This window comes from Euwallacea similis, chromosome 7, assembly GCF_039881205.1.
Source record: "Euwallacea similis isolate ESF13 chromosome 7, ESF131.1, whole genome shotgun sequence".
Lineage (NCBI taxonomy): Eukaryota > Metazoa > Arthropoda > Insecta > Coleoptera > Curculionidae > Euwallacea > Euwallacea similis.
Window position 1 is genome coordinate 6,637,984 of NC_089615.1, and position 27,205 is coordinate 6,665,188.

The following is a 27,205-nucleotide window of genomic DNA, read 5'->3' on the forward strand; positions in this document are numbered from 1 at the left end:
GTCGTCAAATTCATTTTAGATCAATTTGCAAAGTTTCGAAGAGGACACAAATCCTTAATTCCGCTTATTATCGTTCATGTGGGATTTGCAGCTTATACTTACTGAAACTTGAGCAAGAGGGTCCTAAACGAGAAAATAAAAACCTAAGCATCCATTAAGCATCGAAACCCTACTTAACAATGAGATGTTCGCAAAAAAGGCGAATAACATAAATCGGGGCCTTCTCACCGAACATACATTCATGTTGAAGATAAATTATGTACCCCACAAGTCACCGTTGGCAATCTCGTTAAACTGTCAGCTTTATTTCAGTGGCAGAGCCCTATTTTTCCCTATATAATTTATAATTTTCGGCCTGTCAACCTTTAATTAGCAGAACTTGTATTAAGTATTGTATCTGAGATGGCGCAAGAAAGCACCATCCTACGAGCTCTGCTAGATTAAGGTTTACTTTTTGGAATGTATGAGCTCCACGTAATATCACGTCTTTCGTGCTGACGTATTCTGAACGATATAGAACAAATATTGATAAAAACCACTTACACAGACACACTAAGTTTGGTCGAAAGAACCCTCTGAAGACCCTTATTTATGGGATAGTTGGGCAAACGTACTTCAATGACAAAAAAAGATAAGAAATCGCATTGCAAAAAGTTTCTAAATATCTCAGAAACCACCCTCAACATGTAGGAATATTTTTAAGATTTCCCGATAAAGCTCCACAGACGGCAATGTTTTTTAAATGTAACCAACCTTGTAGTTTCAGCTGTTTCAAAAATAGGCAATAGTGAATGAACTTAACAAAGACACTCTGTATATTTTATAATTACACTGGTATTTCGGAAATGAAGAGCCGCCGATAGACAATTTAGTTATATGGACTTTTCTTATTTTTTTCCTTCAAACAATAAAGTGAGGCATAGTTACGTCGTTACAATTTTCAACATCAGGTGTAGAAATTTTCAGGTATTACGTTCCCAGCGATTCATAGTTAAGAACCAGTAACCATAACTGTTGTATAAGACGTACCTATGTTCTACATTCATTCAGAGTTTATCCTTACTCCTTACGAGCAAACTATAAACAATACTAGTAAATCTAGATGTATAAATTTTCCTACTGCTTACTCCTACATCTTACTATTACGCATTTATGGATAGGGTTTTTTTGAATGGGATAAATTTCAAAAACTGGTAGTTTGTGAGTGTTCATGCAAGTTAAGACTTCACAGCAAGTATCTAGTTGGTCAATTAATTATTCATGTATTTAACTCATGTTTAATATTATAAAAAACATGAGATCCAAGTGGAAAAGTTGTATTTTTATAACCATTTCATTTTTATTTATTTTAAAAGCAACCGTAAATGCTTAATTTATGATTTAATAACATTCTCAGCATTTTCTTTATTGTTAGTTTTACATTGAAAAACTATATTTTCTATACTGACATCAAAAATTATTATGTTATCAGTAAGTTCTAAAAACCCATATAAAGTTGAGAGTAAAAACGAGGAAAAGAAAAACCTCCTTAAGAAGACAATAAATGTGGATCTCCAAGAGCCAGATGTTACTTATTAGCTTCTAAAACAGCTGAAACGTGTGAAAAACTGATCGACTTTGAATGTGGGAATGGGGGAGGGGGGGTGAACGAAGGAATGTTTAAAGAGGTTTTTCGATCCTGGGAGATCCCTCTATTTTCTATCGATATCACATTTGGAACAAAAAATGCACATTATTATTTCTAGGATTTTTTTAGGATTAAATTCTTATTCAATCCAAAAACTAAATTAAAACCGTTAGCAGAGCAGAACTAATATTTGCAGGGTTATAGGCAATAAAATTTTAAATTTTATTATGAAACGCCAGACTGAAAATACGCAATTGCTTCCAAACGATGAACTAAATTGTTCCTGCGACTGAAACAGGCAGCATAACCTCGTTTGGTTAAGGCATAATAAAGTTTTCAAAATTAACGATTTGAATTATATTCTGCAAATTTGTTACACCTTTCGAAACTTTATATATGGACAAAACAAATTAAAGATGAAAGTAAATTATATAACATTGTCGATACAAATTAATGAATATTTTAGAGCATAACATGGATAGTCTTTTCGATAGAAATTCTGAAATCAGCCAATGTTGTTGGTTCCTGGTATTTACCTGCTTTGCAACTTTGTCGAAACTATTATATAGTAACCTCTTATTTATAAAAAAAAACTCAGATTATCGAACGTCTTATTTCGTATCGTAAGCTTACATATGTTATACTAATAATATGCGAACCTATGTACATATTTCGAAATACTAATTAACATCTACCAAAAACCCACCTTATTTTTATTTCCCAGTCTTTAAAATAACTCCCGACATATCAGGATCAGGGTGTTTGTGTAATGCGCTGCTTTGGTTATAAAAGCGATTAAAGCCCCCTTTTCTCCGCTTACTTTAGTCACCTCTACCTCTTCTTTACATTCAATGCAATTTTCAACTCCTGTAGCCGACTACGACTCGAGTTTCTCTGGCCAAAATCCACACATATCCATGTCTCATGAAAATGTTAACTGTAGTTGGGAACAAGCAAATATTGCACTTTAGGACGTTTGGTAAACATCAATAGTTCATCATGCAGACAAAGAGGAAACACAATTGACCGACTGACTAATGGATTCTTCTAGGTTTCCGGCTACTATGCTAAAACCGCCCCGTTTCTTCTTTAAAACAGCAAAAAAGATGAGCGTTTGTCTGATTTCAGCTACAAAATTTCGTTCGATAAAATCACTGGGAAATATTTTCCAGAAGCCATTATCTAGCAGTTGCTCCCACTTCACTCTTCAATTTTTTCTTTATGTGACCTCATTCTGCCTCCAGGACAGTTCCGATTGATTTACTCACTTACTAGAAACTGAAAAAAGTAGCAACAGTAGCACCAGACTGTAAAAATAGGAAAACTGCGTTATTGCTCCGCTGACATCGAAAGTTTATAGCTCAATTATCGGAAATTTAATTAACTTATTTACGTAAAAGAAGCACGGCAAGGCGGGTGATTAATTTAACACTTTAGCAGTGAGAGCTAACCAAAGAAATTTCCACAGGGCAGGGACGTGGAAGTTAAAAACGAAATTTGAAAAAACAATTATTTTACGCCCTCAGACGTCTGATTTAATTGAAAGCGATGACGTTGATTGATTAAGCGGCTTCGAGTACCGAAGGTAGAGGACTTGTATACAATTATTCAATTTTCTTGTTAAAAAAGAGGTTACAGTGCCGCCGCCGCTTGTGTAACATAACTAAGCACTTTAGTAACAGCTCTATCTTAATTTAAATTGCTAAGCAAGCACAGTGGCTTAAAAAATAAAGTTTTGGGGCAAAACAATCTAACGTTGCCAGAACAAAGCGTGATCGACTATGCGGCACTGAGATGCAATTCGGTACACGCTTTCCCACTTTTTTCGGCATTCCCTAAGTTTGAGTCTCGGAAATCATTAACATTTATTACCCCTTCAAGGAGCTTTTTGCTCTCCATCATCATTCTTTATGGTAGATATACATTCAGTTTATGACCGGTAACGTGTCAGCAGTAAATCCAGCATGATCGAAAAGTATGATCTCCCCGATAAAGATTTATGTGGCAGCCAAGTTCTCAGGATCTAATCCCGGAGTAAAAAGGGGATTTTTGGGAAATGTTTTATTATGTGGGAGCTAAATCCCGGACGAATAATCAATAACCGACGAGTACAAGCCAGGATGAGTAAGGATGAAAGAAGGAATTGGAGTTTTCCGTTTAACTTGAGGGTTTCTCCTTGGATTATGTCTAAATTTGATAACGAGACGGAATAATGGCATTTTGCAGTATGGCACTTTCTACTAAAATTATACTTAATTTTGCCGCTATAAGAACGATGGTGGCAGCAGTAAAGTGACTAAATAAAAACTTTGTAACAAGCTGAAAACAATAGAGGTGAAGACATCGTTTTTTTTTATAAGTAATTCGCTCACCGTATAAAAAGAACTAAGGGTTAGTAAGAAAGCGCCTGGAGACACACATGTCAGTAAACTAGAGCAAAAATAGCGTCCCTTTACAAGGTGGGCGAGCATCACGGCAACTTTGCGTTTAAAACAATTAAGTTTATGTGTTTTAGGTTAATTATTGATCCTACCATATTTTTAAACCCATGTATCTTTTTGAAATCCCCATGTTGAAACATGACTTTCAGACAACTTGTATGCTCTATCGATTGAAACTCTTGCAAGCTTTCCTCTTGGTGCTATCTAAACCATTTGGAATATTATAACGGAGAAACGTATGGCTTTGAAGATTTGTTTAGAATTTTCTATTCTTTACTTTTTGGAATGCAAATTGGATGAAATTACTTATTTTTAAAAGTTCTCTAATTTGTCGGAGCAAATGCCTTATTTTTTAAAATATGGATTTTCCTCTGTCACGCATATTAACACATTTTGTTTGAAATATTATCTTTTGTTGTTAATTTAGAAAAACAAAACTATATAACGATGTAACTACACCTAGATAGATTTTCTCTGGTGAATTCAACATATTCTACAAGTGAATTTATTGTTTTTTCCATCCACTGACTATTAACTCCTTTGTTTAACTCAACAAACAGAGGTCGGCGATAAAACATTTAGTTTTGCTCCCTTAACTTCTGTTTTATGTCATGGTTTTGTCACTGCCAACTCTCTTTCCACAAAACTGTTAACTTTAAATATAATTTCAGCAATACTTCCCGGAACGGCGACCTGCGTTCACGTGCTACTGTCAACTCTCCCTTCAAACTGGAATTACAAATTATTTTATTTACGTAAAATACAAAATTAGATTTTCTTCAAAAATCACGACCAATGTCTTTAGTCGGCGAAAAAACAATATTTTTTCGTTTAGTTACAATATAACTCGTGTGTTAATCGCCTTCATTAATACACTTAACTGTTAAATCACTATAAGCCGATTTTAAAAATTAAACAGTGAAACATAAAATGGATTTAGGAAAGAGAACAACACTCCCACAAATGACTGTTCTTGAATGCCTATATGAGTCAGAAATTTATCTACCCGACTACACTAGAGAAAATGGAGATTACTGAACAGTTTGAATGACATGTTTAATCCTGAAAACAACTTAGTATTTAACAACATTATGTCTTCGAAACACTCACAGGATTAATATTGAAACATTCAAAAATTATAGCTTCAATGAAAGCCCGATATATTTACCATCATTAACGTGGTCATATTAAAACTGCTTATATTTATTTTAGGTCTCATGATTTCTCACTTTTTACAATTTTATGAGATTATGACTAAAACTTATTCTTTCATCTTTAGATTAAGTTTTTTTGTGGTAATGAACATCTATTTACAACTTTTTGTTCAAAAACATTTCTTTTAATTTGTATACTTCAAGCTTTAGAACACCCAATTTTACCTATAAATATGATTCATTTAGAAATTTTCAATTGATGCGAGACAATATCGAATTTAACTATTCAATTTTATAGGGGTGAAAGAACATTAATGAGAATTATATATTCCTGATTGCCAGATTTCGTTTTTACGGGAATATTTTAGTGGCTATAATTACGCTAAATATTTCAATGAATATTTAAAATTGGTGGAAAAACTCTTTTTAAATTAACTCAAATATCAATAGTTTTCCTGAAGAATTATTACTTTAATAATTTCGATACTTTTCTAGGTTCTACCTACTGATGAAAGTTATTTCATACCTATAATTATTGAAGAGCTTGAGGAACTCATTTAAGAAATCTTTTTAACATTGCAACATTCTGAGTGATTTCTGAGATATCTGAGAAAATAGCTTTAACATTAGATCAATTTTGCGCTTATTATATTTATTACTACTCTGGTTTTTTCTATTTTCTTCTATTTGTTCCTCGTTCTCCGTCTAGTTAATCCGTTCTTAGCCAATCAAACTAGACAATTTTTCAGAACCTTTTTCCTCGAGCTAAAACACGATTGAAATTAAAGAATGTTCTATTTTTAAAAAGCTTCTCAATTTATATTTAATCAATTTAGTTAAATCAATCGATTCGCAAAATCTTTACTTAATAAAGACACTTCCATTTCAAAGTGCAAAAAATAGTGCATATACCGCGAAACCAAAGTCTTTGTATCCCTTAAAGTTTTACTGACCTCTCTACGATCGAGTATCTCACTCCTCTTAAATTGCTTTAGCCTCTTGATATGTAATTTGTCATTTATTTACTAGTCCCGAGAAATTACAATTTAATAATCGAAGTTCTGCAAATCGTGGCAGCGGATCACGAAAAAATTGATTTTGAAATTAAAAAATTCATTAAGTGTAATCAATATTTCCATCTCACATTTCGAAACTAAAATTATTTGACAAAATGGAAAAAATGAATCACAGTTAAAATTTTAAATTTATAAAAAATACGCAAAACAAAAATTATGAGAGCAATTTTTTGGATAATCCGCAACTTTGAGGTTTTCGATTTATTTTGTAAACCTGAATATTATAAAATTTTATTGCTTTAAGTTTTATGAAGTCATGATTTCTGACGATGAGAGAGAAGGCGTAACCGACTATTTACTAAGCTGACTAAAGCACAGCTTGCCGATAATGATGCACAAGCTCACTTTACTTTTGAAATATTTGATATTCTAGCGACATTTGAAAAATGCACCATCACTACCTAAAAAATAAAAACGATTTGTCCTGAAGCATATATGAGTTTATATCGCCAATTCCGACAATATTCTCCAATTTAAACTCAATTCTATGAAATCACATTGTTGGAGAGTGTGGCTTGAGTGTTGAAGATATCGTAGCACAGACAATCAGACCTACAACTATTACGAGGAATTCCTAAATATATGGAATTATAAACTATTTTATTTTGTTCGCCGTCTAAAGAACTATTCAAAAACGAAAGATTTTCATAATCAAAGTTGCCTTGAGTTCATTTTAAACTTCTATACTGTGTTAATGTAGCAATCAGTTACATTCCTTCTCTTTGCAATACATATTATATTAATGTGATTTAATCATATGAGAGTCATACTTTCCTAAGTTGTAAGCAAAAGTCGCATAGTAACACCTACCTGTAAAAGTCCAGAGGCAGTTGTAAGAATCTCCTTCATCAATTATATACAACTTTAGCAATTGGAATTTTTTTAAAAACATTTATCGATATTTCTACTCAAGCATATCTAAAAAATTATAATACCCAATGCTACACCGATGATTTAGATATTACCATAAAATTTCTTTGCTATGGGTTTGGGAGAACGATAAGAGATGGAAAATAATAATGCCCAGATCTATCGTTAAGATATCCCCGCATCAAATCAAGGAACATGACTGGGGAGGAAAGCCGGGCGCACTTAACCTAAATTTGCGAGATTGCACGCGCACAATCAGTCCCCGCTTCTCGCTAGCTGTAAATTTTTAAAACTACCCTTTTGGTGAGTACCGACCTCTTTTAACCTGATGGAAGCCCACATGGTCGGAGTCCGCCAAGGCGGAACCGACCACCAACACCACCAGTCCGGTACAGTAAATCCACCACATGGTTCACGGGCGTGTGCCCGGGGGGGTCGCGGCACGGCGGGCCATCATTCTACTCGTCCGTCACTCGACACTCACTCGCTCGCGCGGGTTCGGCGCGCACTGGCTTCGACTGTCGCTTGTTTCGGGCGGCGCGCCCTTCACCTGCTCTGGCTCGGAGGAAACTCCATCGCGGAATGCGCGCTGCCGGGGGCGGCGGTGAGGCGGCCGCCCGCGCCGACGCCCCGTCCTGCGCGCCCAGCTGCAGCTGCTGGATGATGCAAGGGCCTCCTGCTTGCAGCCGCCGCCGATGACGACGAGGTTAGGACCCCGGCTCACTGATCTAGTTTCGAGTGGACCTCGTGTTGCCTTTGCCCTCAACGCTTATTTTATGTGGAATCAATCCCACCACCCTGACCTCTGCAACATCAAGCATCTAAAAAATCGGAACCCAAAATGCAACCTCTCAATCAATAACTATAATTCTTTTCACACAACTATAAGCCTATAAGCATTTCAAATTGAATCGAACGCATCTTCTTGTATCAGACCTATTCAGTTTGTGAAACAAAATCAGCTTTTTATGGTAACGATCTCGTTTAAATGAATAATCCGTAATAATTTATATAAAATCGTCTGCAATATGTGTCGTGAAAGCAGATTTAAAAATATGTGGATCATATGCAAATAAATTATGACGGTCTCTGGACCAGATTCGGAAACTGGCGAGCCGATACCAGTGGCGCCATCTTTGTGCCTTACATTAAACTGTTAATTCGTCAATAATTTCCTTGAATTATAGACTTCGATTTGTGCTTACTGAATTGATGCTCTTATACAATTCGTGTTGATAATAATTTTGATTACATATCCTTTAAATCAGATTTTCTCATTTGCCCAGTATTAAGAATTTAGCCTCTATGTGGATTATTCATCCTATTTTTTCTTTCAGTTTCTTTTTGGAACATCGACAAAACGATACTAAAGCAACGCAAAAACATATGATATATCACATTGACTTTTTTTTTATTTTAAAAAATATACGTGAGGACATAATTAATGCACGAGTATATTTGGAGAATTTAGAGATTTATTACCCATTTCACAGTTTTGCTATCAAGTCAGTTCAATAGAAAAATGTTTCCTATATAGCTCACCCACATACTCATGGATTATATGTATATAAATAGAGAGCCTGCTATCAAGGAAGCTTAACGGCACAGGCACTCAAACGTCCATAGATATTCTATGAACATTGAGCATGCGTTAATACCTAAACATCGGATGAGAGCCTCACTTCATTCATTTTTGAAGCACTCTGTGTATATTTCTTGTCAGTATACGGGGTCATGCAGAAACGTGTATATAACCTGAACTATGTAATATATGTATAACTGGCAGCTTCAAATCACAAGCTGAAAAAAAAACAGGCACAGAATCTCTAGTCAATGAATGGTAGAATTCATGGTAAGTCGAGAAAGCCAATAGGCCAGAGTCTTGGCAACTTTACCAAAAAGCTAATATTCACGGCAACATTACAATAAAGACAAAGCGAGTAATGCTCAGTTTCGTAGCTTCCATAGACCCTAAATTCCTGGTAAAGTTGCCAATACGTTGATGTAGAAACCCTATGTCCGATTTTTCAAAATCCTGACAATGCTGTCAACAAAAGAATTTCCATTAAATGAAACTTTATCAAGAATGAAATGCTTTGATTTGGTCATTTCTATGGAATTGATCCTGCTAGCAAAATCACCAGGAGCCTCAAAAACCGGGCCTAAACCAGAAATCCGAACATAATGAGGTGCCATACACTAATTACAAAATTAGTTCGGTCAAAAGGTAGCTAGAGATGAATGATTCCCTGCCTTACAAACAGAGGCCTTTTATTCTGGATGAACCATAGAGCATCATCAGCAATTCCAATTTGCATACCGCCAATTAACGGGGCTTGATTGGTTATTAGGATTGCCGTAATATTTAATATTCGCAGGCGAATCTGGAATTGAGGCAAAGGCCGTCTAATAGTTTTGGGACCGAGGCAAATTGAAATTGAAGTAATCCGTTCAATTTGCTGATGGCTCTTTGCTCGGACATCGGCTGGCTCAGCGAAGCACTTTACGGCCAATATCTATCTCTACATGAAGTTTTATTGCACGAAAGTCGTAACAGTTATGATGTTGATGATGATGATGATGATACTGCTTCACTTTTATACTCGTCTAGTGGCTTACTATAGCGAGAACCCTTCAAAGTGGAAAACTAAAGTTATTTGAACTCAACGATTTAATTCCTCTTAAACTACTGTAATTAACAAACTTACGTAGGATTTCAGGTAAAGTGGTGTTTATTTGAATCCATTTCAGTATCGCTGCACAATCCCGTAATTGGGTATTTTGAGTGGTTGGTTTGGTGTCGCACTCGCATACGTGAAATTCGTATAATTGAATATGCCAGCAACATGCGTTAATGATAATTAAGACCAGTCAAAGAGGTGTTATAATTTGCTTTGCCGTTTGTTTTAGCACAGAGCTATACAATATATCCCGGTTTTAGGAAAGTGTTGATAAAGGATGAGAATCTCCTTCTGTAGCTATTTCATCGTGCTTTGCAAAATATAATATTTGTTCATTTAATGTAGATGCGTAAACAGTCTTTTCTCTCCCCCTAGGAAATTCCTGATTCTGGTGTCCAGACTTTACAGGGTGAGCGTTTTTCGTGTTTTACTTAGATTTTAGTTATTTAAAGCATGCAGCTGCATGGTTTTGTGCGTAGTAAAATGGTGTTTTGAAATTTTTCAAACCCGATAAATCTGCTGTGTTTGGTTTTTAGTTAATAAAAAAAAGCAGGAACGCCTCATTATCAAAGTATTATCAGTATATGAGTGAATTCACTATTAAAAACTTTCCTAAAATTGGCAAAAGGGCAATATTTACAAATATTCCCTTGCTAAACATCCTTATCTTGAATGCATTATACAGAATGTTAGTTAAATAAAAGCAGAGTAGCGTATTTTGACGCTAAATAACACACTAAAAAGAAGTTTAAAAAACATGTATTACTGGAGATTTCCCAAAACATTAAAAAAATAAATTTTGTTTTTATTGTTGTTTCCCTTTTATTACCGAATAAGAAAGTTTCAGATTTTAAGGTTCAATAGTGATAAAAAAAGGATTAATAAATGTACATTTATAGTAAAAAAATAAACTTATTAATGATAGTAACGTCGAGGCGAAACCTTGGACAGGAAAAGTACCAATAATAACGTGCGATTATTTTAAAATATATCCAGGGGTTGCAATTTTCGTCCAAGCCCAGCCGGGGTTTCTTGTTTTCACCTTGTACCCATTTGACCAAAGGGAAGTTAAATAAAATTAACTTAGATTATTACTAGATATGCATATAATGCATATAATAGTATATTGTATTCTAAAGTTATAAAGTACATCATTATGACTCGAACGTCAAGTTTAAATCCCTAATCGAGCAGTGTTCGAGGGTCTAAGACGTGACGATGTCATTATATGCGTGTAATTATTAACCTATTATTCAATCGTTTTACAAAAAGAGGTGAGAAAATGTACTACAGTCATTCAACACGCTCAATAATCGTGTTTTTAAAGTCAGTAGTAAAAATAACATATTGTTTCCCACTATCCTAGTTTAATAGACCTCGGACGTCTAACTGTTCCAGAGATTACCTTGTAATCCATGTTAGATGGGATAAATTGTATAGATAAATGTGTGTCATTCCAATTTGCATATGCTATCACTTGCCCAAGTATGTACACCTACGGACCAAACACCCTGTATATGTTTTGTGGGTGCAATTTTATTGGCCTTTAACTGCACGACTTTTTTTACTCCCGTATAATCGAATTTGCATTTTCTGCCATTTCGGACATCCCCAGACTCTCCCTCTTTATGTTCACCACAGTGTATTCTCGCCTCGCCTGAACAAAATGTTTGAGGGGTCTATAGAGACGGTACAGACGTTAAATCCGGCACTTTGTGTTCCGTTATCCTGAATTTTCAGTAAATATTTTAAGAGAGGACTGAGTTAAATTGAAATCTAGAAATCCATAATGGGGAAGTGTTATCAGCAACTTCGCAAAATAATTGTGTGGAAGCTTGAGCATAAAAGGAAAATGAACCTTGCAATGCATGTTTCTACTATACGCTTCGTCAGTCACGCTTGTCTACTCATACATCATGCAACTCGTGTCCGAAGATATAGACCCATAGAGCCACGCCCGCAAGTGGTGGAAAGGGTGGAAGGGCCAAGAGTACACAGGCATTAGCTCAGTTTATTGTATAAATGTTCATCTATAGTTTCCCCAATTTCTCTCCGCCGCGTCTTACTTTTTCAATTTGTTTATCGAATAGATTTATTCAAAATAACGTCATGAGCTGCATAATGTGAGGAAAAGCGAAGGTGCTATTTACCATGAGCATCCTTCGTTAATAACTCCATTGAATTTAAGTGAATAGTAAACTAGACGCACACAATCAAGAAGCATTGTTTGCTACTGACAATGACACTATCGTGATGAAAATCGCTGGTCAGCATAGGCTGACCGCCCGGGTAAATTTAGACAGAAAGAAAAACGAATTTCATAAAGAACAGGCAAATGGCCGGATGTCAAAACTGAACCCCCCTATCTGGGCTCTATCTCCCCAAACCGTAACATTCCACAGAATGGCCGAAATTCCAACGTCCAACAGTTCGGACCAATTTTCGAACGACTGCCTTGAGCTCCCGGCTTTCAAGGGATTACGTCGAGTCAAATTGAACTGCCCCTAAACTATTACGGAAGTTTCCATCATTTGGTTTTAATATTATACTTGATTCCTTGATGAGGCGACTCTATTAAAGTCCTTAAATACCACCCATTAGGTTCTTAAATAGGTGTATTTTTATCTTGCTAATTAATGGGTTTAATGGAATTGAAATCATTGCGATGTTTCTTTTCACTGTTAAAGCGTTTGAGAAGATTCGATACTTCTTTTGATATGTGCAGATTTCACATAATGCGGGAATATCGCGCATAAAATGAAAATCGAGAATTTCAATGCAAAAGTATATCAAAGCAATATCTATAAAGAGTAACTTCCTCCATATCACATCAGCAAATAGGAATTCGTACATATATGTACGTATTTTGGAAGCTTTGCGTTCGCTTTGATATGCGACCTTTAAGAAGCCCCGCTGAATCAAATTTACTGGACCCAAATGATTTCGATGCAGTGGATTGCAGATCCCCCACTCCATGCAAAAAGATGTGTTTTTCACGAAATTTGTTTAAGTTTCTGGAACCCGAAAAATTCTACGAGCGGGGAAAATAATCCATCTTGCCGGCTCTAAACGGATCTTTAGCTCGAAATTAATATTTCTCAAGTAAAATCCGTAAATTTTATGCAATTTCTTAGCGCATGATAAAGTACGCAGTGGAAGAAAATGTATGTACTTGGCGAGGAGATTTATGTAAAATCGCGAAAAAGATTTATGGACATGAGCCCAAGTGCCTTTATAAATGTGTTCACTCTTAAAACTGCATACCTGAGAACGTATGCGTGTTTGTCTGACTTATAGGGACATTAATTCACATATTCAAGTTTTATAGTATCATATCTGAAATCCCTATAATTTAGAATTTAACGCCTTCACCATAAAAATAAAATATGTGTTCCATTGGGAATGTGATTGCGTAGGCACCCATTTTCAACATCCGATATGCTGACCACATGTTCATGCCATTGAAAAATGCATAACAATCCATGAACTCTATAAAATTTTCTATGTGCAAAACTGCTTTTACGCCAGATTTGTACACGAGGCTGAAAAGAGCGGTTTTGTGTTTTTCTATATTTTTTTGAAAATTTTGCAAGAAATCCATGCTAATTTTACTACAAGGTCAAATGCTTCACGATCTAAACTGGTAGCTTGTGTCGTCACAAAACTGCATACTAAATCCATGAACATGATTTCAATCAAGAATCATAAATGTTTATTAGAGGAAGTCGCCGGAATTTGGTCCATGTCATTACGTCCCGGTCAAGAAGTTACTCCTACGTTTCGACCATCCTAAATGCAATAGGGAACAGAGGGTAATGAAAGAAACTATTTATTTTATGATTCTTTCTGTTACGAATTGGTATGAATTAGGTCATGGATTAATACAATTTTGATAAGGAATTTTATTTATGTACTCCTAGCCTTCATCGGTTTAATATACACACTGTTACTGTTACCATTAAAATTTGGTGCATGTTAAAAGATTAATCTTCATATTTCGTCACTAGAGGCCACAAATGGGCCAATTAAACCAAGTAAGAGCATAGTATCACTAAGACGCGTAGCGTCAAGCTTAGATATAATCTCGTCTTGGTTATCCTGCAAAGCTCTTGCTGATCTTGCCATTATACAGCTAAAATAAGTTGAATTAACTGATTTTTTGACACAGCGTTCCAACCTCTCAATTTCTAATTTCAGTCCCCCATTTTTGGAACTAAATTTCATTTATATAGGGTCACCCAAAAACAAGTTACGACAACTCATATAAAGCGTTGCTGAGAAAGAGACAAACAGAAGCAATCACCTTGAATGCTAATAACCCTACCAGCATTGAACTATACTTTTGTTTCCTATGAATATGCGTAGCAGGCATATTTAATGCGCAAATGACAAATTGTCAAATCAGGTTGCAACGTGACTAGCATTAGCATTGAATTTCTACATCAGATGGCAAGCGCTCATCTCGAACCCCGCATAAGGGTGTTGATTATGCCAAGAAAGAAACATATATTGGTTGACCTCAGATGAGTAACAGTCGTATCTTAATTATTTTTATACTCCCTGGTTAACTGGCCATTGACATATGGCTATTTAGGACTTACATTTTGACACTTTACAATACAAAATAAACTCCGAAAATAGTTTTATAACAGGCACCTATCAAAAAAATGTCTCAAATAACATTTTTAAGTTCTTTTTTGTGATAAAACTATTCTCTTGTTGAAATTTAATCTAACATGCATGTGACAAATTTTCAATCGGAACTAAAATATAACGGCACCCATGACCTCTGTTTCGGGTTCTATTCATGTTCCTCTTCACACGACTTTAATGCACGTACCGCTTAGATAATATACGGATGACATCAATAACTTGCAATAGGTTGGAAGTGAAGCATCTCAGTTGACTTTGAAAATCGCCCAGAAGATCAGGCGCATTTCTGTTGCGCTCCACGTGCCATTTCAAAAATGGCTGATTTGCTGACATCGATTAATTAAATTAAACGCATGTGCAGTTACTGTGCTTGGAGCATTTGTGGACGACGATTGCCAGCTGCTCAGGCTTCATTTGTTCCAGGTACGTTATTTTTATGTTACTCTCATTTATCTGTTATAATGTAATGTCATCTGCTTATAACAGGACTGTCAGATTTCGCTACTCTCAGAGCAATTAGCAATCGATATATATTATATTCATATTTCATAAATAATATGCCTGTAAGTACTTCGATGGGACATGAAAAAATGCCATCTATTTTTTTTTTAATAAATTTATTTACACATTTTTTACAAGAACAAATCATAAATTTTAACAGACATATCAGAACTTGCACTACTTAATTGGAGAACGTTGCTGTTTTGATCTCTACTGCCTGCCCTGCCAAACTTTGGACGAAACGCTAGCTTTCGGACAGTCATATGATGTCCAAAGCTGTAAAATTAGTCAACATTTAAAAAAAACAATATAATAATATACATCAAAGTCTAATGCACCCACCTTACAGATAAATGTAATAGTTTTTGATATAGCATATTACCAATGCTAAAAAGCTCAATAGAGCCGTTTTCGCACCCAATAGCACATAAATAATTGCCATTTACTAAGCCTGGAGCAAATGCCAATGCAGTAACAGATTCGTTCGGGAAATCTAATGGTTTATTTGCTGGCTCATACTGTCCTAGCGGCTCAATATGGTCTTTTAAAGGGTTTTTGGTCCACATTACAACTTTGCCCTCTCTAGATCCTAAGCATGTGAACAAAAATATTTAAAAAAAACACCATATACCTACACATAAATCAAACCTGTGGCGAAATATTTAGAATCATGAGTCCAGGCACAAGCCCAAATTATTCGAGTGTGCACGGCGGTCTGCTTATTTGTCGTGGCTGCCAATTCAAAACTCATGTCCGACTTCTTCGAAAACACCGACCATCGGCGGTCACGTGATACCGACAGTAGGTGTTGAGAATCAGGCGAAAATTGCATTTGAACTACGGTTAAAGAGTGAGAGACTAATTGTTGGATTTGCTGCCAGTTTAATGTATCCCTATCGATAAAAAGAACATATTTTAACTTGCTTCTTCACTATCTCCACACCTGATTTGGTTAGAATCTCACCAAATTAAAATGGCTGCATGTTGAAGTTTGGTAGATTTACAAGCGGAAGCCAAGAACTTTCCATCAGGAGAAGCTGCTAATGAGAATATTTCATATCCATGGCCGTAAAGCTTCTGAGTTTCCGGCCAAAGTGTATTTTGTAGTAAAGTTTCTTCAGTGGGCGGTTCTATAATTACTAATGAAATTAAATCGTAAGGTAATAACTTCGACAGATAAACCTGTTAAAATTTGCACTTTAAAGTGAGATTCCTCAGGATAAGGATTTTTATCAACAGGCAAAGTATCCTCAAGATTATCCTCGCTAAAAATTGCCTTATTTGAAAGACCCAAAGATGGAACTGAAGCTCCTTTGGGAATAAACGTACTATCTAAGATGAAAACAAATATTTTCATTAAAATTTTGATGACATGATTTTAATAACCACTCAACTGCTTTTAACATCTGAATCGTGAATGTGGCAAATACTTTTCACATTCTCTACAAAGGTTTCTGGGGCCTCAAAAGTTCTAATAACTTTTTCCTCCGCCCCTGAAGCATACTTGTACCGGGAAATGACTGCTATCGAGCTCAAATCGAAACCGTGGATCTGAGGTCGGGCAATTTCATGCCAAGTGACCTAAAAGAAAAACGTGTTACAGAATTAATAGCGATTCTGAACAATGGATTGTAAAACAGTCGTATTGAACAATTTGAAACAAATATGTTACTGTGGTTAGTTTGTTACGGTGAACACAAGCAGATCATTCCAGCTGAAATAAATAATTTCCTATAATTACTCAACACAAGCAAAAAACAATAAACACAAAGGAAAAATTATTGCAAATTTTGTTGAATACTACTAAACAGCTCTTTTTACACTAAATTCATGACACACTGGATAATTATATTTCTGACAACAATTATGAAACTTTTACTGAGTATCCTAATCAGCAATAGAAACTCTGTTACCTCCTTATTATCCTTTTGCCAAGGTGCATGAATTCGAGCAGTCTGGTCTGCTCCAACCGAATACAAAAATTCTCCTTCAGGTTCCCATGCCAAATCAACTACCTCCCCAAAATGACCCCCAACTGTAACACAGGGATCCCATAACCCGCTTTCATTCTTGGCCCAAATGTGGAATGCACCATGGTAACTATGGCCAATTATTTGGTCACCACTGCCATTGAAAAAGCCTCCATAAAAGCCCAAGGTATTTCCCCCTACTTCTCCCACCCGAATTTTTTCCAACCATAAACCTGGATAATAATAATTACTCTGTTTAAAATTCTAATTTAACATTATTTAGAACATGTTTAATAGTAGATAATTATCCCATTAACAGTGCTTGACTCAAATGAAGGAATTTCCAAATTGGTGAAAAATATAAAACACCTAAAATAGCCTGCCAAACTACGTATGTTGCAATAAGTTTCTAAAACAAAAAAGATTCCTACCTGAGGCAATATTAAATTCCCATATAATCATACTTTTGTCAATTGAAGCTGACAAAAGCTGTAATTTGGTGGGGTTCCATTGCACTGAATAAACCCAACCTTCATGACCCGCTATAACTGATTCTAAAGACGTTTCCAACAAACCAATTTCACTACTCTCTACTTTAGTTTCAGATAGGCGCCATATTCTAATAAATGTATCTTGGGAGCAAGAGGCCAATAATAAGTCTCCTTTCTCTAAAAATCACCTTTTAATATCAATTCTTCTTTATAATAAAAAGCAAATTACCATCTGCAACAAAATCTAACCCTCGAACCCAATCTTCATGCCCACTAAGAGTGGCACCAATAATCCAATTGGAATCAGTATGATTTTGAATAAGAATTTGTATTTTACAGTTATCTACAGCACAGGCGATAATAGGCCTACTGGTAGATATTTGCCCAAGCCTTAAACCAGTAACAAAACTAGGGTTTGATTTATGGCCAAATAAAAAACTTTGCTGCAAAATAAAATCTAGAAAAAAAGGATGAAATAACTAATGCCCTAATAACATTCTTGATAATGTACCTGAGCTCCTTACTTCGCGTACCCAGATCCTTAAAGAATGTGTATGAATTGCTGCACTACACACTATAGTGTTTCCATTTGAGTAACATCCATCAACAATATTTACACTCAAATTCTTTTGAAATTCTGACTCACTTATTAATGTAGGAACATATGCAGTCCCAATCAAAGACCACACTACTAAAGTACCATCTGTTGCTCCTGAGACAAGTTCATGGCTACTATTAGAGACACCTCTGATCCAACGAACAGTGTTAACTCGTTTCTTATGGGAAACCAACGTATGAGTGACTTTTCCACCACTTCCTAACTGAAAACCAAATTCATAGTTTGGTTGGATGACTTCCTTGAACTTAAAGTGAGAAAATTTAACTTACATTTGGGTCATATATTAGAATTACATTTGAAGAGCCATAGGCGATTAAGTTACTATTACTGCAATCTGCCGATGTGGGCACTTGGTTGCAGTTGCTTGAAACATAGACGTTTTTGAAATCCATTGTCATTTATAAATTAAACGTGAATTAATAAATTTAAATAGTCGGTCTATATGAAAATTTATCAGTGAAGAGTGAGGTTAAATTTCTTAAAATAAACAAATGTGATTAAATGACAGGTAACAGAAAATCAGGTCAGGGTCATTTGTCAAGCTGATACAATGAATATGTGGCAACGTCGAGCGTACAAACTCCATTTTCTCAGATTTATTTTGTAGAAAATTTCTAAAAGGAATTTTGTGTAAAAATACGACGTTTACACTGTAAAAATTTACCGACTTTTTGCATAAAACCTTTTTACGTAGAAGAATTTCGGGTGTTTGGGAACGTCAAAAAGCTTTTTTTCTAATCCCAATTTGAAACCGTTTTGACAAATGACCGCCTGACATTTGTTCAGCTGTTTCCTGTTTATTTCAGAAGGCAACTTTAAAACACTAATTATAAAGATTTCATTATCTTAGACAAAAATCTTTTATTTTCCTTATAATAAACCCCTATGAAACTACCATGAAAAAACGTAAAAAGGCATGCTAATCTTCATTAGACAATTCCACATTAACCGAATTCTCGAGAGAGACAAGGTATACAATGCCAGAAAACTTCTTGGGTTAGTTCTTCCATAGCATCCCATAGCTTACATAATTATTTATTATAAATTTCACAGCTTCTCGGATGAGCAAATGTACGATGTAGTAGCAGATATTAAACACTACAAGCAATTCCTTCCATTCTGCACTAGATCGACAATACTGGACCATAATAAAACTACAAATATCCTTCATGCCAACTTGGAAATAGGGTTTCCACCTATAATTGAAAACTATACCTCAAAAGTAACTTTGGTGCGACCCAGACTGGTTAAAGCTCAGTGCACCGATGGCCGTTTGTTTAATTATCTAGAGACTACCTGGAAATTTGCTTCAGGGCTCAAAACTGTTCCCAACTCATGCATTATAGACTTTTACATCAAGTTTGAGTTCAAGTCTTTACTGCACTCTCAAATATCTATAATGTTTTTTGAACGTTTGGTGAAACAGATGGAAACTGCATTCATTGAAGAGGCAAAGAGGAGGTATGGGGGTGAATCTATTCCTAGCTATCCATTAGACTTGGAAGCTAATCAGGGATAACTTCCTATGATAGGTAGTTTATTTATTGTATTTCTATTTAATATGAATATATTTTAATATTATGTTGTACTATTGTTTTATTACTACCTATACAGGTTGACAAATTTGAGGCATTAGCATTGCTACTTGTGGAAAAGATAAAAAATTGGTTAAAGGAAGACAAACTTGTAAATTTTAATACTAGAAAAAGAAATCAGACAAACTCCAAATACTTTCTCGAGAAAAATGTTATCTTGCTGTTTGTCTTTACTTTAGACTCATTCAGATTAATCTTGTTTAAAGAAATGAAAGAAAAATGAAGATCTGAATAGAGAGATGTGAAAGAACAATCATTCAACTCCATTTTTATAATAAAAATGTACATTCCTTCTTTTTAAAATGGTGCATATGCCGTTTTGACTAAATGTTTTTACCATGAATTCTCCAACTTCACTTTCATAAGAAATGTAAATGTGTTCATAAGAAGAATTTTTATTTAAGACACATCCGCCATTTGAAACTTATAAAATAAATCGTTTTCGCCATAAAAAAGAAGGTACCCAGTTTTCACCATGTATGCATTCCTAATAAAACATCGCTTTATTAAATAAAAGTTTTATTATAAAAATATAACTGTCAATACTAAACATATAAACTTCTTACAACAGAATCACATATGAACACTTTTTTGGCCATATTTTGTCAACTTCGCGCAACAAACTTATATTTAGAAATGTATAAAACATTCAAAAATACCAACCGTAACGTAATAATAGTTACTCATAATGTTTACGAAGCTTTTGAAGAACAGCAATAAACAACTCAAAAGAGGTTTAATAGGCTTCTGAATTATCAAATATCAAACACGAAAACAGGAAATATTTTTAACAAAAGAAAGAAAAGGGGCAAATTTCTTCTTTCTTCAGTGAGACGATTAAAGCTCCTGTATTATGTCCTAACAATAACTAAAACGACTTGGAATAAGTAAGAGGAACCACTAAAGGAATACTGTAATTGCAAAATTGCTACCTGAGATATCAAAAAAATTCATTCTTAAACATTAGGGTTTGGGTTTTCTTAACCTAAGCCCTAAAGTTTAATACATAAGCAAAATAAACATATTCATGTTAAGGTAAAATATGAGATCTGACAATTTTTAGTCTTATAATGTAAAATATACAATCTTAACGATACATCTTGCGACATACGATAAAGGAATTATATATCCAATTTCAGTAAAAAAAAAGCACTTGAACAATATAAAGTAACACATTTAACTCCACATTTATAATTAAAGTACATTAACCCAAACGAAACACATCGCTATAAAAGAAAAACGAATTGAAAAAAATCAAATCTAAACTATCATTCGTTCACAGATACCAAAGTTTGTCAGCTAATTCGGCCGACGGTTGCGTTTTAACGTGTTGTCCTACCATAGCTGCCAATTTGTGAGCATACTGACAAGGCGCAGGCACTCTAATAGTACCTGGCCAATTGTAGTACAAATGGCACAATTTATAACACAGCCTTTGGACGTGGTCAGGTTTTAAATTACACGTATCGTGGAGTACTGGAAAAAAACAAAAATCGAATATTTAATTGAAAATAAACTGAGGAAAATTCAAAGGCATGCCGTTTCCGTTTGTTAAACTATAATTTATATAGTAAACAATATTAAAGGTCTTTTTCTATACGAAGAACATACAATGTTCATTCTGTAAAAAGTCGCAACTAAAAATCTGTCTTCGTTTGCCGCACTAATATTAAATATTGGATTTTTTTGTTATTTTAACTATTGGTCGTAGAAAACAAACAGTACAACTCGAGCGAATTGCCCACACCATCCTTAATGTCCAATATACTAAAGTCACTAGTTGAATAACCTAATATTATCAGACACTTACCTATATAGTGTGTAGGATTAACAGTTCCGTGCCTCACACTTTGTGGCACCATATAGAAGTCAAGAAGATGCCTTTGAGTAACTGTATGGTCCACAATTGTTCCCGGAGGAGGATTTTCCGCTTGTCCTATAATTAATAACACTTTGAAATATTGACAGAACAAAACCTTTAATCCAATTAACGTTAAATAAAGGTGCTCCAACCTTTCTTTCCTCTAACAGAGAATAGTTGAATTAGTTAATATTTAATGCTAATTTTAATATTTAATTTTCAGTCTGTTATTTAAAATAAGATATTTTAAGGTAAGAAAAAGGGGTGTAAATAGTCGTTAATGTAACAACGCAACGCTTTCGTGCGGCACACATAATATACATATATTGTAAATCATTATCAATTTACGCAATAACGTATCTCTTTGCAATATTAGATATTTGAACGTTAATCGTCCTTAAAAAGTATACAGTATTGCTAAAACTCACCTTGGGTCATACCGAAGATCCTCGTGTTTATCCTTTTTTGAACCACAATAAAACAAATCGTTGTATTGGGACAAAATTGTTGCAAAATCTCCTCGAATTGTCTCACTTCGTATTTCTTCGTTGATTCTAATTGACCATCGCCAACCCCGTCGCGGATAATAATAACTTTCGAAGGAAACGACCCAGACTCGCTTTTGTACTGCTCCAAAGATTTCGTGAATGCTGTCTTGTAAAAATCGCCTAGTTCTGAGCGTTGAAATAAAGCGGTTGAATACCACCTAAACGATAAATTTTAAAAAAAAGTGAAAACCTGACTTCTGGACTTTATGTTGATATTTTTTTTAAACGAAAATCTATTAGTTTTAACGTGTGATAATTAAAGAAAGGGCGAGAAGGCGGTTAACCGTAAACTAAAAACTGGGGTAAATCCATAAAAAAAAACAAAAATAACGTCAACTTCAGGTATTTTAATAAAAGATGGCATTTTGTTATATAGTAAAACTTGTAGTACTCAATTATAGCTGGCTACCAACTTGCATCTCAATACAATATCGGAAAACCATAACTTATCTAACGAACGGACCATGGAAATCAATCACTTTATGTAATCACTCTTCAATAAAAAAAATAAGGCGAATCTTTGCAAGACTTACCTAGAAACACTTTCGTTTAAACTGCTAACGAATCCACACACTGAATTGGGGGGCGACCCATGATACACGTCGATGCCGCAAATCATCCAGCCTTGGAATGGAAACTTGACAGTCCACAGACTGCCCCCTAATTTGCAATTGATTTGTAACGCTATTTTCAGGATGATCGATCGGACTTTGTCAGGTTTGGATAAAGTGCGAGAATTGATCACTTGTGAAGCAATAGGGATTTGAGAACAGCACAGTTTCTTTATTAGCGCATACCGGTCGCTTCGCATAGTGGGACAAATGAATACTGCCACCTGTAAATAATAAAAAAAAATATCATTACCAATACAAAACACACACCATACCATCATTTATGGTCGTTAAAAATATAAGAACTTTCTATGTTAAATGTTATATATTATGCCTCCTGCCTTTTCTAAACAATTAATGAATATCAACCAACATTTAATGCCGCTATTACTCTCTGGATAGGACCGCGGAATCTGTTTTGAAAACCTCATATAGTTTGTTCAAGAATATTGAATGGAAGGATTTGCCCAAAACCTATTTCACTTTTAACTAACGTACCTGCAAATTAGGAGTAATTTTATCCTTAACGTAGTTTATATAAGTTGCCGGCTGATCGTTGGGCAACCTCTCCATCCTTGGAGAGCTTATCACGCAACCCAGAGAAGTGGCCAGTCGTGTCATATGTTGACTGAAATCTCTGGCGTATCTCGAGTCTTGTTCCGTGAAAAACACCACCCAGTTATACAGGTCCACAGGCCCGGTTACCTAAGAAGGCAGTTCAAAAGTGGCAAATAACAAAAAAACAATGTAAAAAAGTGACTTACAGAGTTGTTGGCTAAGTCTCTATTCCAATCAGCTCCTGGACCGGCCATTTTCGTCACTTGATTGCCAAAAATGACTTTTTCCATCTCCAGCTGACGACCTAAGACATTCATGCAGCCTGTTGAGGGTATTGATAATCCCCAATCGGATAAAATCTAAAGGAATTAGAGGAAAAAAATCGAGTCGTACAAGCAACATCTGTCACAAATGAACAATAATTAAAAAATAATAAGGGTATTAAAATTATTTTTGATTAAATGAACCTAACGCCCAAATTCATAGCATTTTTACCCTAAAATTAAAGTTGCATAATTGCAAAACGCAAATCCGTTCAAATGCGATGTGCGATGACTTTAAGCAAAATATTAACGAATGTTCCAGAATAAATGACACACTAAGAACAAAACACTTACTTGCTGAGCCTTTTCACTCTTCTTCACATTTTCCAAATACGTCCTTAAAGCTAAAATACGTTGATTAGGTGTAACGCGAGTATACATGGCCACATCTTTCATGACCTATTTGACAAAAGTGAAAATACATATCAGTTGTTTGATTTTAAGGTAATTGATCTGTTACAAAACCTTATAATCACTCCTCATAGTATCGGTCAAACCCGTCAAAAATGATAGCTCAGGTATCAAACACACCATGCGATCCTCTAACTCATTAGAACCCGATTTTTTTACTTTTTTCCGATTTAACAGTAACGGCTGGTCGTGGTCACGGATTGTGATGTTATACTGCGCCTTGTAATAATCGACGAAAGTTACATTCCTTCAAGAAATTCAATTTGTCAGATTTACTTTTTATTTGTGGATCAGGAGATCATGGAATTTTAATTTTTCACAATAAAGAACTCTATCATTTCAACCTTAAATACATAAAAATTATTCAACTTTACCTTCCATCTCTCGTAGGAAACGTATCCATCGGATTCATATCCCACAAAACGTCGTCAATGATATAAGTTTTGTTATTGTACCGCGTAAAAACACAAGACCCCAAAAAATTCTTCTGTACTGTCTCTTTAAACATATTTGGATTGGTGGTAGTCTTTAACTCATATAACAATTCGTAGGCGTTTTGTGTTCGCAACACCCTGTGTTGAGTATCTAAGGTCAACATAAGACCACCCTCACGTTCATCCACGGTGACAGCAAAACCAGGAAAAACCTAATAAAGCTCAACATAGATTACCACCTCCCCAAAAAACAATATATTTTAATATAACAATTTACCTCCAGCTTGTGCTGAGGAATCAAATGTCTGTGTTCTGGATTAAAGTAATTGCGTCCCATTTGAGTGTAAAGCAATACATGCATGATCCTTTTGAATAATACATTGTATAAATGTAAGCAATCTCTGTCTCCCAAACTTTTTTGTTTCTTGTAAACAATTGTGAGTACAACTTCTTCTTTGCTACTAGGCAATTCACCTTTGAATATTTTTTGAGTATCTGTTATTTGTATAGGCAAATACAATATATTTCCTAAAATTCAGCACACAGTGTTATGTACTGCTGAAAGATTGTATAATACAGAGTTACCTCCATCAAACATTTTGGCTATTTCTAATTGTTCTCTTATCACTTGATTCACTAATTTTACCCTGTGGTTTTTTGCATCAATTTCAGGGTTAAATTTGACTTCATATTCAAAAAGACCTCTTCCTTTCTCCAAGTCTAACTTCAGGTAATTTAACCATATATTAATTGGTTTTCCAGATGTACCTTAAAATACATTACAAAACTAAATACCTGTAAATTGCTTTTAACAAATAACACATCCTTTCCAATTCTTTATTGACAAAAAATATTTATTAAGCACTTTTTTCACTAGATTTCAAACAGACTTATTTCTTTTTACAATCCTTTTCTCAAATTAATTTGTTTCTAATTTTGCTTTAGGAATTTTAATAGCTAATTTATAAACTTACCTTGATACAGAGTAGGTTTTTGGGACTCAGATATGTTGATCTGAGAAACTATGCTTGAGAGTTCAGCAATAGAAGACTCAGTTCCACTAGATATTTCTTGGTTTGCTGCAGGTGGAGCAGATTTTTGACAGGTAATGGACAGGGATGCTGCCTGTTGTGTATCAACAGTTGTGCCCACTTTCTTGCCTTCTAGTATCTTCTTAAGAAGGGCTGCTCGTCCCTTGACAAAAGCAACATTTTACATAAGACATTTTAGCAGAAACATTGATGTTTGGTTATTTAATTTTTTTTCAACAGCAGCACTTCCATCAATACCTAGTAGCTAGCTATATTTGAGGATATATTTTAAATGTGGATTTTGCCCTCTTATGAATTTGTTAACATATTCCCAAATACTTTGCAATTTCATGTTAGCTAAGGTAGCTTCATGGACTCTCTCTTTACTTAAAACATTCACTACCCACAAGATGTCTAGTCCTATCTGGTTTGTAATAGTTTGATGCCCAACTTAACCTTGGGGCATTCTTGTCTTTATGATAACACATTTGGGGCAATTTATGTTTTTTGGTTCATTTTAAGGTGGAGTCCTCAGTAGTTGTCCAGAAATCATATGGGCCTATTGGTTCATGTTTGGGCACATGAACTAGCCTAAACAGTATGCTTATAATGGACTTACTAGGTTTTTTCACTATACTTAGGAATGTACAGGGTGGCATATAAGAGTTTAGTTTGGCAGTGAATGTGTTAACAAAGTGAAATAAAAACAAGAACAGTTAGAGAAAATAGCAAGGTTTACTAGCTTAGAGAACAGTACAATAATTAGCTCAAGTTTGAAATTGGAGTACAGTTCAAAAATTTTGTTCCATAAATTATTTATCAGGCACCTTATTAAAATCTTGCACTGGCTGTTGCTTAGTATAAATAACAAACTACAGACAAGACATGTGCGAATGATGTTCAAAATATCTCTACCTTTGGCTGAGGTTTGAATTTAGGCTCTTCAGAAACTATACCCACTATACCCACTGACTGAGTAGCTTCTTTCTGCTTTTTGAGCAGCTGAGCTAGAATCTGCCCCCTTCCGCGAGGCGCTGGAGGGCCCTCTTCTGCCATACTTAGCGTTTATACAAAAATTTTAAAATCAGTAAAACACTTAACCAAAACAAAAACCTCCTAACGTGTTGAGAGTTAAGGAAATGAACTTTTGTTAAAAGAAGAGAAAGACAGAAACAGTGAACAGAGAAGTCATGACGTTGAAATAAGTCAAAGCAGTATTATGAACAAGCAGTGAAATAGCAATATTGGATAAATTGCGCTTGGCCATATACCACATTTGAACTCTAACTACAGAAATCACGATAACAACTTGTTCCAAAAGCAGTTAGTTCAGTTAAACGTTAATGATATAATATTTATTGTGTAAATATATAAATAGGCACACAAAGGACTCGCATTCGCCGAAGCGTTCTTCATAAAAGACATAGAAGTATTTGTCTGATTATACTCAGAATTAATTTTTTTTTCTTAGAAAGGTTTTAGTGCTTAAACATGTCACCAAATTATCATAACGCTATTTTGGAAAAAACTTGTTTAGAAAGTAGTTTTGCGGTTTCTGTGGATCAGAGATAAAGATGTATTAAATTAGTTTTGGTTTAGCTTTCTTTAATTACTATAATATACATTGTATTCTTAATATAATATAATATTATTGCTACATTCACATTTCCTAAATACGATATTTATTCTATCTAACTTCTCCCCATTTTATATTAGCAACAATGCACCTAAAATTTGACGCACGCGCATA

The 27,205-nt window shown here is 34.9% G+C and overlaps 4 protein-coding genes across 13 annotated transcripts in view; 1 reads left to right on the top strand and 3 right to left on the bottom strand.

The window, feature by feature from the left end:
- The window catches only part of mmd (mind-meld), a 305,289-nt gene extending 297,551 nt beyond the window's left edge, over positions 1 to 7,738 (bottom strand). For all 10 annotated transcript variants that reach the window (XM_066392108.1, XM_066392107.1, XM_066392110.1 and 7 more), the window contains exon 1: positions 7,484 to 7,738. In XM_066392108.1, the coding sequence (XP_066248205.1) occupies positions 7,484 to 7,577 (94 nt within the window). In that variant the 5' untranslated portion in view covers positions 7,578 to 7,738. The remainder of the gene's footprint in view (positions 1 to 7,483) is intronic.
- A 7,370-nt stretch (positions 7,739 to 15,108) lies between these two features.
- Elp2 (elongator complex protein 2) lies at positions 15,109 to 18,529 on the bottom strand. The gene is made up of 11 exons (XM_066392122.1): positions 18,353 to 18,529; positions 17,976 to 18,285; positions 17,694 to 17,921; positions 17,405 to 17,641; positions 16,917 to 17,206; positions 16,398 to 16,584; positions 16,186 to 16,335; positions 15,968 to 16,133; positions 15,652 to 15,896; positions 15,346 to 15,592; positions 15,109 to 15,279 (listed from the first exon to the last, which is right to left on the bottom strand). Exons 1-11 carry the CDS (start codon positions 18,479 to 18,481, stop codon positions 15,135 to 15,137), a joined length of 2,334 nt encoding a protein of 777 aa, XP_066248219.1. The 5' UTR covers positions 18,482 to 18,529; the 3' UTR covers positions 15,109 to 15,134.
- Positions 18,530 to 18,895: 366 nt separating this feature from the next.
- On the top strand, positions 18,896 to 19,620 carry LOC136410140 (coenzyme Q-binding protein COQ10 homolog B, mitochondrial). Its single transcript, XM_066392146.1, has 2 exons — positions 18,896 to 19,079; positions 19,137 to 19,620. The coding sequence occupies exons 1-2, from the start codon at positions 19,000 to 19,002 to the stop codon at positions 19,600 to 19,602; spliced, it is 546 nt and encodes a 181-aa protein (XP_066248243.1). The 5' UTR covers positions 18,896 to 18,999; the 3' UTR covers positions 19,603 to 19,620.
- A 664-nt stretch (positions 19,621 to 20,284) lies between these two features.
- Positions 20,285 to 26,536, bottom strand: AGO3 (Argonaute 3). The gene is made up of 13 exons (XM_066392120.1): positions 26,371 to 26,536; positions 25,399 to 25,618; positions 25,010 to 25,192; positions 24,702 to 24,952; positions 24,365 to 24,636; positions 24,045 to 24,237; positions 23,874 to 23,978; positions 23,463 to 23,615; positions 23,197 to 23,403; positions 22,621 to 22,922; positions 21,968 to 22,245; positions 21,489 to 21,614; positions 20,285 to 21,154 (listed from the first exon to the last, which is right to left on the bottom strand). The coding sequence occupies exons 1-13, from the start codon at positions 26,509 to 26,511 to the stop codon at positions 20,955 to 20,957; spliced, it is 2,631 nt and encodes an 876-aa protein (XP_066248217.1). The 5' UTR covers positions 26,512 to 26,536; the 3' UTR covers positions 20,285 to 20,954.
- Positions 26,537 to 27,205: the final 669 nt, after the last annotated feature.